This window comes from Eptesicus fuscus, chromosome 24, assembly GCF_027574615.1.
Source record: "Eptesicus fuscus isolate TK198812 chromosome 24, DD_ASM_mEF_20220401, whole genome shotgun sequence".
Taxonomy (NCBI): Eukaryota; Metazoa; Chordata; class Mammalia; order Chiroptera; family Vespertilionidae; genus Eptesicus; species Eptesicus fuscus.
Window position 1 is genome coordinate 4,974,550 of NC_072496.1, and position 14,572 is coordinate 4,989,121.

Below are 14,572 nucleotides of genomic sequence, written 5' to 3' on the forward strand. Positions count from 1 at the left end.
TGCAGGAGGCAGCCAATCTATATTCATTCTCACATTAATGTTTCTCTCTCTCTAAAAATTGAGACTGCCTGTTAGTGATTAGACCATACTTCTTAAATTCTGTTATCAATAAATTCCTTATAATTAAAGCATAGGATCTAGACAAGTATCCTACCAGATATTTAACTAAAATACTAATGAAATATTTTCAAGTAAGTACATGACTTATTTGAAAATATTTCTACTGAGTCATCTAAATAATGAAACAAACATGAAAGACAAGATGCACAAGCAACTCATTGAACTTCCGAAGGTCACTCCCTGGCCTATGGGGGATGGAGGCGCACCAGAGGGCCCTGAACTGATCAAGTCTGTGAACTCCAAGACCAAAAGCACCTAACAAGGGCAGAGTCACCTGACAAATACGTCATAGGCACCTATCACGTGACAGGCTGTGCACTGAGCACTGGGTACTCAGCAGTGAAGGCAGCACAGCTCCTTCCTGCAGGGAGCTTACAAGTGAGCAGAGACGGCAACACTAAATGGGAATTACAAAAGGAACAACACAAACCTTCTGCACCTTCTGAAAGAAGGTACGTAAACATTTGTATTTTAAATGTGATGAATTAAAATATTTGTACAAAGCTAGAAGAAATCATTCAGAGACCATAACATAATTGCTCTCACCAGAGAAAAGTCGAGTTCAAAAAAGAAAGCTTTATAGTTTTTGCTTGGATATGTTGGCAAATCACCTAAGCAACCACTTAGCAATAATAAAAATGGAAAAGAGTATCAGTCAACCAGACATAAATGGTTTCTGTGACCAACAACAATTCAGATGTGGTTCTTCTTCAACCCAACTAAACCATGTCCAAAGGAACCTTATCAGCATATGTTAATATACACCCAAAAGACATAATCAGAGATTAAAATTACACGTAATACAAACATATTTTCAAAGTAATTTCATAAGCAAAATCCAATTGACATAATACTAAAAACTCACTATCTGAAATATGCAGATTATTAAAAAAGACAAAATGTAACAATCATTAAAGTAAAATATTAGTCATTTGTAGTTTGTTTTCTGTAATGTATATTCATTTAATAATTGCTGAGCAATAATACTTTATATCTTACTTCCTATAAACAAAAGGTTAAGTTACATATATCATATAACTAAGCTTTTAAAAACCTCATGTCTAAAGTGGGAATTTATGCTGTCATTGCAAGGAGATGAAGTTTCCTCCCTTAATTAAGAACCTATGGGACACTGTAATAGAAAAAAGACCAAGTCATGATGAAAAGCAGCACTAGTTATTAATAATAAACTTTATAAGCAATTTTATTGATATTTACCTACTTGATGAATTTCCTATTATAATCTCAACACATATTTTTTATTATTTTTTAATTTATTGATTGATTTTAGAGAGAGAGGAAGGGAGAAAGAGAAACATCAATTTGTTGTTTCACTTATTTATGCATTTTATATGTGCTCTGACTGGGGATCGAACCTGCAACCTTGGCTTACTGGAATGATGCTCTGAGCTCTCCGGCTATACATATATTTTTAATTTGAGAAAATATCTAAAACAAAATTTATAAAGACTCACTGAACACAATTTTATGCTTTTAGTAATGTACTTAGGATACAACAAAAATAAAAGTATATTACTGAAAAGCTAAAATTCTAACCATGCTATTAGCATTCCGTATTTCTATTTCATGTAATACTGTTAAACCCATACCAAAGGCACATGAATGGTGTTCATCATAATAAAGAAAACAACAGCATAATGATAGAAACATAAATATTATAGCATAATTTATGATTTGACACAACCACCCCAAGAGAATGATACAGTAATGATATCAATCCATTTTCCTGGAGAATTTAACTCTATCAGCTGAAGCAAAGGTATAGGACTTTAGGCAGAGGTAGTAAGCAGTGTTAAGAACAATGGCAGAGCAGGTTTTACTTACAGACCACTGAAAAGGGTTAGCAACTGTGATTCAGATACTGAGTTTCTAAAGTATCCCAAAAATTTACTTTACTAATAATTGATCAATTTAGGGGGTTACTGTATTTGTGTCCATTTAGACCAATGGACTACCTGCCAATCTACAAAGCCACCAAATGAAACAGGTCCAATTTTTATGTTTTACATAAAATACACCTGCTAATCTACAAACTCCGAAATGGAAAAGTCCCGTTTAATAAACATTCTTTTAAGTTGAAAACAGAAAGAAAGCCCATTTGAGTGGTAAAGATAACTGCTTAATCTTTATTTCACACAAAAAAAGTCTATTTTCACTTGCACTGAAAAACTAGTCAACTCAAAAGTAATTTTTTAAGTTCACCTTATTGCTTTTAAGCTTTGTTTTACATTTCTCTACATGTAGGACTATCTGATACTAAGTATTTTGTATGCTGCAAAAGATTTTCTCACAGCCTTTTGACTGCCATAGTACTTTTATTTGAATACGGAGAAATTGGAACCTTTACAGAACAGTTTGACAGGTCCCCAGAAAATTAAGAGTTGCCATATATAGAAGAATAGAGGAGTCTGGGCTCCAGGTTGAGCCCAATCCATTAGTTTCTACATTCTACAGGTATGGCATTTATAAACCAATCCTTTTAATTCGGATTTTAATTTCTGCTTTACTCCCAATTCTGTTGCCAGGAGGTCCAAAGTAGTTCAATATTCATTCACTAGTTATCACATTTTTCAGTTTTGAAGTAAGGGTATAAATAATGATTACATTAATGTAAAGGTTTATATAGCATTTTAGAAAAAAAAGAATAACATAGAACAGTATTTTTAAAAACTAAGGTATTTTCCTTTTAAGAAAACCCTGTTTGCTAGAAAATGATGTTTCAGATCACACAAAACTCACATAAACAGCCCCACATGAAATTTTCTAAATTGCCATAGTAATGAATGGCTGCCACTGAAAATAATACTTTCATGAACCTTCATGCATAAATCTTCATTTTCAATTTCACATCAAGTGTAAATTCAGAGATCAAGCTAAATTTCCAAAAATAATGGGAAAACAGTTGTAGAGCTGATGAGGGCTTGTTGCAGTCCTCATTAGATTAGCTTCAGACAAGAAGGAGCAGCAAAAATTACGTGTGATTTCTTTTCCTTTTTTTTTAAATTTTATTTGAGTCAAACTGACGACACATGCTGGGGAGCAAGATCTCCAATGCTCCCCACAGTGATTCCTTACTCATCAGCAGGACAGCCTCGGTTTCTATTGCAGAGAAAGAGGATGCTGTTCTACTGACTAAGAAAGTTAACTGCTCCATCTACTGAAGTACAGCGGTTTTCTCTACGATGCTGCAGTGTGTGGGGATCCACCCCATAGTTCTTCACCAAGATGGTAAGTTCTCTTCTCTTCAACGTTCAGACCACACAAATGCTTGAGCTGTCTGTCAGGAGTAGCGCATCCTTCTCAGTGACACAAGCAAGTCTTGTTGAATAGTCCTCCTTTTCCTTTCTATACTATTAAACCCCTGAATGCCTCCATTGAGAATCTCCCGTTATCCTGCCCAACCCACTATCAATTTCAAAGCTAAAATACTGAATATTTCCTACCCCCTAAAATCCAAGTGCTCCTAGGATAGGATACTTTCTTTTAGTCAATCTTTTCTTAACGAGACAGAAAGTTTTATCTTAACTACAGAATAATTTTATGAATGTCTCAACTCACATACATACTAAGCCTCTCGTTTGAGATAATTAATAGAAAACAATCAAGCCCTGATTATAGTGAAAGTTAGAGAATGCTTAAATTCTATCCACTCATCACAGAATTTAAAGCATTTTAAAAGGCTACTAAGAAAACTGCCTTGTTATAGATAAACTAGCAAAATATGTGTGTGTGTGTGTGTGTGTATAATGTAAAATAAAATAAACTAGCAAAATAACCAGGAGAACTGAAAGGAGAAGGCAAAAAGATGATGTGCTTTTATCTATATTGTGGGCATTATTTAATAATTAATTTTTTTAGGCAGCATAAGAACGGAAAACAGAATTAATTACACACGATTTTAAAAGTAGTATCTGGAAAAGCTTGTTTCAGGACAACACTGATGACAGATAAGTCTTAAATTCAAAACTTTGTTAATCTTGCTGGTTAGAAATAAAGAACAAGCCCAATGGATCAGATCTGTACTTTTCTCACAATAAATAAGGAAATCAGATTAGACGTTTCTAGAGTTTCCTACTGCTGCAACCGGACAACACAAAATGTACTTTTAAGGAACAGAGTATTATTTTTAAGAAAGAGGTGAAATTTTTTTAGTGACTTTCCAAACAAATTATAATTTAAAGCATGAGAACTATATTCCTCCTTGAAGAGACTAGGCACACATGAAACCACCACTTAAAACTTCTATGATTACCTTTCCAAAGGCTAAACCCTATCACAGGCTATATTTCAAAAATAGTATTAAATATTCCCAAATGAAGTTTTTCTTAAAAGATACCTAAATGATCAGATCCCAAAACTGACAGAAACTTTGGACAAACTTGAAATACACAATTTCTTTGGATAAACCAAAGGAAACTTTTGGTAAGAAAAACACTTCGTTTAACCCAACCTGAAACCGAACCTCTGTCTTGCCTCTCAGCTCCCTAGGTAGGAAAGGGAGACGTGCACTCTGGTTAAGCTAAGCAGACCCGCTTACATGGCAACCACAGTGCTTCAAACATGAACATACATTTCTGAGGCTTCTGAAAAACACTGTGACACAAGCACTGTTACGGAGGAGATAAGGCCTTCTTGAAATAGCCACAGCTTCTTAAGCAATCTCAACTTTAAACTCCCTGCCTACTGAAAGAAGTATGTTGTCCGAAGGAAAGAAATGATGACTTAAGAAGATTACAGAGAGGTTACTATGGCAAGGTAGTTGAAAATGCAAGAGAGCAAGAAGTCTGATCATTGGCTTGTAGACATCAAGAAGCTCAAATCTCTCTCACATTTTTAAGGGTTTTCCTATCATTTCACCAAGTGTCGCTTTGATTAATCCACATGTAATGTAAACATTAATTGGGCAGACACTAAGGATGTCTTCTAAGTATTAACAACAGGAGGTAGGAAGTCACTACACGAGGCATTTACATACTAAAAACTACTTATTTTTTACATAGTGCTATGACCTCAATGAAAATACTAATAAGCCTGTAATTCATTAATTAAATTTTAAAATAGGAAATTATTTATCAGTGTTTTCAGGTAGCAATCACTAGCTAAAACTCAAGTTACCTCACATTCCATCCGCAGTAATGGACCAAGTAAAGGACCTCTCCACCTTCGACATCAGAATCTTTAATACTAGCTTCATACATTTTTTGATTTTTCCCTCGTCCATACCGCACTTGGACTTTCATGCCTGGTGGATAGCATTCAAACTCCTCTTCCTCATTGTTGTCATCCTCCTCTTCATCCTCTTCCTCCTCCTCATCCTCCTCCTCCTCTTCAGCTTCTTCATCATCTTCCTCTTCCTCTTTATTCGTTTCATCTCTTGAAAGGTTTAAAAAATTGCAGTTAATAAAAGACACTTCATAAGCTTTTCAGTTCCAAACCACATAAATTGATAAAATTGTGGCTGTGATTGTTCCGGGAACAGCAGGTTCCATGTGTATGAAATTCTCTGATTTTCAACTTAATATTAAAAACTAAAACTGTATAAGATGACCGTGGTTACAGAAAAGATACATTTAGAGAACATGAACATTGAAAAATAAGTGCATTAAAAGAAAACTTCCAACAGCCAGACGGACAGGAGTTGTGCTGCTGAGCAAGAAACTAGTACAGTCGACTGTTACAATTTTCTCAGGTTTTATTATGAAAGTGTTTTACATCTCGGTTCACAAAAACAAAAATCATTACACCTCAAGCTATTTTCTGACTAAAATTACTGTTCATTCAAATATTTCCATCCTCAGGATATTTAAAACAAAAACTTTTACTAGCCAATGGCTAGTCTTAATAACTTTAAAATGTGCTCCAACTAAAATCAAATGTTATATTATATACTAAAATGTTATTTTACCTGTCACAAGTATATTCTACTAACTTCACATTAATATCCCATCAAGTTTTTTTCTTTTTATTCTTCTAAACTTCAAAATTTCTGCTCTCTTTACCATATTCACTGAAATTCTTCTCTACCAACTCTCTCAACTTTAAAGTTCCAAATGAAATTCCAAGTTAAACCATTCAGAAGCAGCACTGCAACCATTCTGATCTTTTCAGTACCCTGTACTTTCTAATATTAGCCACAAATCTGTATTAAACAAGTTGGAGAGAATCTCAAGCCATAAATCTTTCCAAGCACTAGATTACAAAAAATCAATGCATTAGTATGAAACTCGACATTTAGTTAAGTTTTTATCTGCTCTGCAGTATGTCTAAATATATTACAATAGATTCCTCTCAAAAAGAATCCATCACTTTATAGCTGACAAATGAATAAACATCATAAAACAGAATCACAAGACAGCTGAGCATTAAACTTTAAAAGTTAATAGAAATAATATTTATACAAAAAGCCAACTTCCACTGACAATTTTTAATATTCTTATATGCAACCTTTTTAGCAATAACATATTTTAGCATTCCTAATTATACAGGCAACAAAAATAATATAGAAATAGAGATAAAAGCAGCATTATAACCCTTTTTATTCTACTTCTTTCCTTCTATACAGTGAGGGATGAAAGGAAGCACAATAAACTTATGAAATTAAGTCTGAGTTCATAAAAGTGTCAAATGTGTCAATTTTCTCTGAAATATATCCCAAGTCTATAAGGATTCTCAAGAATTATTCCTCTTTTAAAGACTCATCTACAGCCAAATGAGTGAAGGCCTGGGAAGAGTTGGGTGGGGCGTGGAGGGGATCAATGGGAAAAATAAAGTGGACATCTGTAATACTTTCAACAATAGATAAACAAACAAACAAACAACAGCCAAATGAATATATACTTAAAACCTAAAACCTAAAGGAAACCTACTGTAATCTAAGATAAAAAATATGAACTCTATTATTGAAAATACATTAACAGCTTTAAAATTAAAGATCAGTAAAGCTAAAATATCCAAGAAATTATCAGAAAGGGTGTTATGGGTAATAAGCTATTATTAACAAACTTAAACAAATGTTTTATCTGTGTATTACATACTATATACATATATAAAAGTACAAGTTAAAATATCAGGGGAAAAAGGAAATGTATTGTGCTGGCCACAACAAAACAAGAGATTTATCATGCACCTCAGAATCATGATATAAAAGCAGAAAGATAGAATAAAAAGTCTAAACTTTTTAAAAAATGAAAACAACTCTAAACGTATCTTACATCACGTAATACGCTCAGCACAACTGATAAATGCCAAGAATTGCAAGCACCAGCCTACATTAAGTGGTAGCCAGAGTAATATTTATTTAATCTAAATAAAAACTTAATCCTCAGTACTAAAAAATCAAAACAAAAAAATAAAAATTTCACATTTAATAGCAACTTCAGACACAAATCAAATAAAAGTCATGAAAATAATATACTGATGTATATATAATCAGACAACACAATTACTGGCTTGAATCAGTCATAGAAAATTCTTCTAAGAATTCAGTAGCAAAATCAGAGGTAAGTGCACTAAACCAGATACAACACAGAATGCCAAGAAAGACAGCCTTTGAATGTGTAAAATGCATTCTATCTGAATTCACAAAGAAATATCAAAATTTCCCAGTTTGATGTCACACTCCTTACAATGAAACAAATTAAAAGAAAAAAGCTAGCCGAAACCGGTTTGGCTCAGTGGATAGAGCATCGGCCTGTGGACTTAAGGGTCCCAGGTTCGATTCCGGTCAAGGGCATGGACCTTGGTTGCGGGCACATCCCCAGTAGGGGGTGTGCAAGAGGCAGCTGATAGATGTTTCTCATCGATGTTTCTAACTCTCTATCCCTCTCTTCCCTCTGTAAAAAATCAATAAAATATATTTTTTTAAAAAAAGAAAAAAGCTACAGCTTACCAATACCTATTATGGACCAAGTGGCCCTGGGTCTGGGAGAGGCCAAGCTCCCTGGGTCCGGGTGAACCATGTGTCCCTGGATCCGGGTGAGGCCGCGTGCACCTAGGCCCGGGTGAGCCCTGGCCCTGGGTCTGGGAGAGGCCAAGCGTCCCTGGGTCCGGGTGAGACCATGTGTCCCTGGATCCGGGTGAGGCGGCGTGCACCTAGGCCCGGGTGAGCCCAAGTGGCCCTGGGTCTGGGAGAGGCCAAGCGTCCCTGGGTCCGGGTGCGACCATGTGTCCCTGGATCTGGATGAGGCCGTGTGCACCTAGGCCCGGGTGAGCCCAAGTGGCCCTGGGTCTGGGAGAGGCCAAGCGTCCCTGGGTCCGAGTGAGACCATGTGTCCCTGGATCCGGGTGAGGCCTCGTACACCTAGGCCCGGGTGAGCCCAAGTGGCCCTGGGTCTGGGAGAGGCCAAGCCTCCCTGGGTCCGGGTGCGACCATGTGTCCCTGGATCCGGATGAGGCCTCGTGCACCTAGGCCCGGGTGAGGCCACGTGCCCCTGGGTCTGGGAGAGATCCTGGGTCCGGGTGAGGCCGTGCGCCCCTGGATCCATCCGGGTGAGGCTGGGTCCCAGGCCCGGGTGGACCACGCGCCCCTTGGGTAAGGGTGAGGCCACGTGCCCCTTAGTCTGGGTGACGCCGTGCCCCTGGGTTAGGCCGAGACCAAACCAGAGGGAGTCGGACCTCCATTGCCACCATTTGTCCACCATCCAGAGCTGAGGGGTCAGTGCTGACATGTACACATAAGGAACTACTGACATTGAAATTGGGTCTCAAAAGAACTGTTGGTCCAGGGGGAAGCTCGCTACAGATGATTCATTTGCCTGTCAGCATAACTATTATTGCTTGTCTCACATTCAGTTCTTATTAGTATATATCTAGTGACATATATCTCGCTCATCTAGGGGAAATGATGAACAACATAGACTGGGAACAAGAACAGAACCAGAAGCAAGGAGGCATCGATAGGTCGTAGCTAATTACTTAGTGGAAGTTATATATCAGAGAAATACTTAAATATTAATTCTTTATAACTGTTAAATTTTCTATTGCACTGAACTAATAAAATTCAGAAATCACTTTTGGACATTTCTAACACATAATGCTTCTAAAAAATATCAAACTAGGGCAGTCACACCAGGATAATTTCAGTTTGTGGTATGACATATACTACTATATCTCTGTAGTAAGAAAGCCATATAGTTGAAGAATTAAATGAATTAATAAAACCCTACAAAATACAGATTATACTAATAATAATGTTTTTAAAGTACTAATGTGAAAAGTAAAGATAATTACTAGTAACAAAGAGAAAATAAAGGCTTATCAGAGTGCCTTCGACACAGTAGATGCTCCAGAAATAGCTGCAGATTTAAATGTCACATTTTTAGGCATAAAGCTGAATCCTTACTAAGTTCTTTCTTAATAGGTGAAACAGTCCCCAGTGGCAGCATGTATAATTTCAAATAAACATTTACATACAGAGAACTATAACCAAATATAATGAACAAACAAACTACATTCATCTAAACCCAGGTGTTTTTTTTTCCTTTAAATTTTATCTGCACGCTGAGGCCAAATTTGCAAAATAACACTAAAATGATCAAGAGATTTTAGGCAAAAAGCTGGCTACTCACTAAGTTTCTTAATAGTTGCAATAGCAGTAAGGAATATGCGAGATATATACTTTTGTACACACAGATACGTAACAAACATAAATACCTTTTACTATATTCATCTAAACATGTTTTTCTTTTTTCTTCCTCCCTCCTTGGCTTCATGCTGTGGCCAAATTTCAGAAAAATATTAAAATGATTAAAAAACATTGGTTGTACTTATTGAAATGGGCCACTAACCGAGGAATGTTTAGGGTTTTTAAACCTCAGAAATAAGAGTAGACACCAAAGATCACCTTTAAAACCCAGGGCTCCACTGGCAGTGTACAAATTACATTGCTAAATAATTCTTCATTCCAAACTAACCAAAACAAGTAAATGTCACTTGCACATAAAACACAGCATAACAATTTTGGCCTTTTAAAAACTAATTATTAGCACTTTTCCATTCTTATTTTTTGCTTAAGAAATGAATACAACTGTCAAAATCTACAGCCAACATACCACCTACAAAACACTGGCGAAAATCATTTTCCCAAATTTGTATTATCTGGTTATTTAGCAGAGCTTAATGTAGTAAGAAGTACTTTTCTCTAGCTGAAAATTTTACAAATTTCTATGATGAGAGCAAAAAGAATCAATAAAAAATATGACCTTTTGCTACATTTGCATTGGTAGGGTCTCTGAAGTAGGCAAATGCTATTTATGTAATAAGTACAAATCAGCCAATTATTCTATATTTTGTCAATCAAATTTCAATTCGCACATACAAAGAGAAAATTACAAGAATTCATTCGGCCAAAATGCATCTTAACCAAAAACAGAGTTCTTACCCAGATTTTGCTTTTTCTTCTTCAGCTTCTACCTTTATGCTGAGGGATTCATCTATCCCAGTTGTCTCATCATTTTTGTTGACCAGATTTTCATTTTCTTCTGTCTTTTTTAGGTTAACTTCTTTTTCCTGATCACTTTGTGTAGATATAGATTCTAATAAATTCTTTTTACTTCCCTAGAAAAAGATCAGAGCAACTAAACCAACAAAAGTAAATACTATCAACTTAATTCCATGTTCTAATTTAAAAAGGTACTAACCAATACTAATATTGAGGAAGGTTTTAGTTATTTTAAGAAACTCCTGCATTCTTAAAACACTAGCCAAAAATACTGAACAGCTATTTTAAACACAAATAGCACTTACTGAAAAAAATGCACAATCTAAGTATAAAATTATACAATAAATTAACAAATCTTTATAGAGTATGTAGAAAATGTACCAAAGGCGGCAAAGGACAATATCTGATTTACCAGAGAGGGTTTAATATTCTCCTTTCTTTCAACATCATCTTCAGTAGGCTTTTCTTCTTTTATTATCATCTTTTCCTCCTCTTCAATCTTTATTTCTTTCATTTCTGGTTCACTTTCTTCCTTAACTTTTATTTCTTTTACATTTTCACACTCCTTACAAGGCTTGTTAGCAACTTTCTCTGGCAGTGCCATCTGAAATTCAATATTGGCCGACCTACAGTACTCCTCAAAACCATATAAGTATCTAGAAACATGAAGAGAAATTACATTTAGGAAAAATATTGAAATATTACTGTAGAGTTGTGGTTATTAAAATTTGTTCATTTCTCTTGTTTTTCAGACATGGAGCCTTATTAACATTCTCATTTATTCTAGTTCAGTTCTTCCCAATCTTTTTAACCCAAATAGAAACATTTTTCAAAGAAAGTTTAATTTAAAAAAACTATGCTAAAAGTGAAGACAATCATAATCATAAATATACTAACTGTAACAACAGTAGCTTTTACAAGCTCTAGTGACAGCATGTTTGTTGAGCACTTCTTTATAAGCCAGGCTTTGGGCCTCTAAGCACATGTAAAACCTCATTTAATCCTCAGAGTAATCCTATGAAGCAAGCAGTAGTCCTCAGAGTAATCCTATGAAGCAAGCAGTAGTATCTCCTTCTACAGATGAGGAAACTGAGGCTTAGGAGAACAAAGGAATGGTCCAAGGGCACCGATCGCTAGTAACTGGCAGAACCAGGAATCAGACTTGTGTGTACCTAACTTTCAAAACGTTAGCATTTTAACCTAACACAGTACTTTCAAAACTTACTTGGCCACAAAAACTGCTTCACAGACAATCTCATAGATCTAGTGTTCATAGAATACTCTAGAAAATGTTATGTTATAGAGTGATTACTCTAGCGAAAATTTCTGATTTCTTCTTAGAGCCTCAGTTATGGGATACATCCCATCCTGCTTTCTGGATAAAACAGTGAATATAGCTATACCATGTACACCGACTTACTTTTTGTAAGCACATTTAACATTGTATCCTGCAGCTGAGTTTAAGACAGGGATTCCAAGGTCTTGGTAGACTTGCTTCCAAACAGCTCCACTTTCAATCTAATGGACAAAGTGAAATGAAAACTTCCAAATTCAAGGTAGGAATATAAAAATATTTTTATAAACATAGTATATATAAATGTTTATATTTATTGGTTTTAGTCTCAAATGGATGAAAAATATCAATCTCAATAAATACTAAATAAAAAATTGATTCACAATATCTTAAAGTAAGTTTTAGTATTCTAACAAATCTCAGAGAATTAACAAATGTTGAAATATTATACCATTTCATTTTAAATAAATCCTGTTATAGTAAATAAGAAAATGTCCAAATGCCTAATCAAAATTTATAATGAAGAAACTGAGACAGAAATTTTAAAATGATGTATCATGTCCCATAAAACTTACAAGCTAATAAATCAAAGCAGTTCTATGGATTTTACTAAAACATTTGTTTCTACAGGAAAAAATTTCAGTCTTAATTAGATGAGCATCATTTAACATGGCAATCTTAAGATAATTTCTTCTAGTTCAAAAAAAGATTTTCTGGATGTTTCAATAAATACATATATAAATGATATGTTTTATATATCAGGCACAGTGGAAGAGATTACAGATATAAAGATTAACACAGCCGAAACCGGTTTGGCTCAGTGGATAGAGCGTCGGCCTGCGGACTGAAGGGTCCCAGGTTCGATTCCGGTTAGGGGCATGTACCTTGGTTGCGGGCACATCCCCAGTAGGGGGTGTGCAGGAGGCAGCTGATCGATGTTTCTCTCTCATCGATGTTTCTAACTCTCTATCCCTCTCTCTTCCTCTCTGTAAAAACTCAATAAAATATATTTAAAAAAAAAAAAAAGATTAACACAGATCCATGCTCCCAAGTATGTTACAGTTTAGTGGGAGACATAAGCAAGAATTTCCATCGATATAGTTATGCTGTGACTTAAGACATAACTACGTGGTTTATGAAAGTTTGACAAACTTAACAGTAAGTCAGGAAGCTCATTTAAAAAAATCTTTAATTAAATTTAAATTTGTTCTGAGGAAGCCAGCTCTGTTTCTAACCAGTCATTTCCACTTTTTATTCATTGGAATAAATAATTTTAGATGAGAAAACATGTATAAAAAACATGTTTCACTTTTGATTATAATACTTACATTATCAAATCCTCCAAGTTTGTGTACAAGTCTGAATAACTTAAAGAGATTCAAATTTCTATATCCAAGTACAGGTCGTTTGTTAATAGGTGTGCCTATTAAGGAAAACACAAAATATATTAAAATCACACTGCATTTTTTTTAAATTTCAAAAGATTCAAATACAGTGCAATGAGTGTATGCATACACACACAAAGTGGGACAAAAGTAGCTTTATAGTTGTGAGTATAAAACAGTTTATTTTTATATGATTATTTATTGCATTTTCCATACGAACAACTGTAAACCTATTTTTGTCCTACCCTGCATATATATGGTGGGGGAGGGAGGATGCTATTCATCAAAAACATGTCCTCTACTTAAGCCCATTTCATTAAATTTTTTTTTCCTCTTACCAGGTTGTTGAAACCTTGTATGATTTCATTCCACTATTATTCTCCTTATGAGTTAAAGAATAAATACCAAAGAAAGCATAATAATAATTTTAAAAATCAGGGAAACAAGGTTTGGTAAAACTGTTGAAATGATGGGCAACTGCTTCACATTGAGTTATCTTTATGATACCTTCTTTGCATTTTAAAGATTAATTTTTTCTTTAATGATGAGAGAGAAATATCAATTTGTTACTCCACTTACTTACGCATACATTGGTTGATTCTTGTATGTGCCCTGACACGGGACTGAACCTACAACCTTGGCATATGGGGACAACACTCTAACCAACTGAGCTACCCAGCCAGGGCTTACTTTCTTTGCATTTTACTAAATTATTACTTCTCTAAATGATTCTAGAGTAAAGCTATAGTTTTCTTTCATTCTAATACGGAAAAATGTAGGGCAAGGACACAAACTATCATACCTTTAGAAAACGTAGAGGAAATAACAGAACAGAGCTACACAATCTATGGCCCTTTCCAAAAAACATATGACTGGCATAATCACATTTTATCACTGTTCTAATATTAGATTTTATTCATCACCTTTTATTTATGTTACATAAAAGCCTAAGAAATAGCCTACCTTCTTAGGCCAAGCCTCCATTTATACAAAGAAATAACACAGGAATCAAGGACAATGCATATTCTATAAAAAGATAACTACGTTATAGCAGCCACTATCATTTATGAAAGCAAAAGACAAACAGAGCCAGCTTCTACTCATCAGCAAGCAAAATGGAGATTTAAAAATAATTACAGAGTCAAGTGGCATTTCCAAATCTTATTCATTCATGTCCTTCTCCTCAAGCTAGAGAGCTTTCTGCTTCTCCCGACTCCTTTCCCTTGCTCGCATCTTCCCAGGAAAGGAGAAACTACACTCTGAACAGATGAGCAAGAGGGTAACAGTCCCATAGTCCTGGAGAACTGGGTTTCC

At 35.1% G+C, this 14,572-nt stretch overlaps 1 protein-coding gene across 8 annotated transcripts in view; it reads right to left on the reverse strand.

Annotated features, from left to right (window-relative positions):
• ARID4B (AT-rich interaction domain 4B) overlaps window positions 1-14,572 on the reverse strand; it is a 63,837-nt gene that overhangs the window by 15,368 nt on the left and 33,897 nt on the right. For 4 of the 8 annotated variants that reach the window (XR_003620718.2, XM_028157971.2, XM_028157970.2 and 1 more), the window contains exons 13-18: window positions 13,202-13,296; window positions 12,000-12,097; window positions 10,992-11,235; window positions 10,520-10,695; window positions 9,793-9,852; window positions 5,257-5,514 (exon numbers count right to left, since the gene is read on the reverse strand). Coding sequence is in view for 7 of the 8 variants with exons in the window: in XM_028157971.2 (XP_028013772.2) it covers window positions 5,257-5,514; window positions 9,793-9,852; window positions 10,520-10,695; window positions 10,992-11,235; window positions 12,000-12,097; window positions 13,202-13,296 (931 nt within the window). In the remaining variant the exon portion in view is untranslated. The remainder of the gene's footprint in view (window positions 1-5,256; window positions 5,515-9,792; window positions 9,853-10,519; window positions 10,696-10,991; window positions 11,236-11,999; window positions 12,098-13,201; window positions 13,297-14,572) is intronic. The other 4 variants (XM_028157974.2, XM_054713145.1, XM_028157973.2 and 1 more) reach the window with 4 other exon arrangements.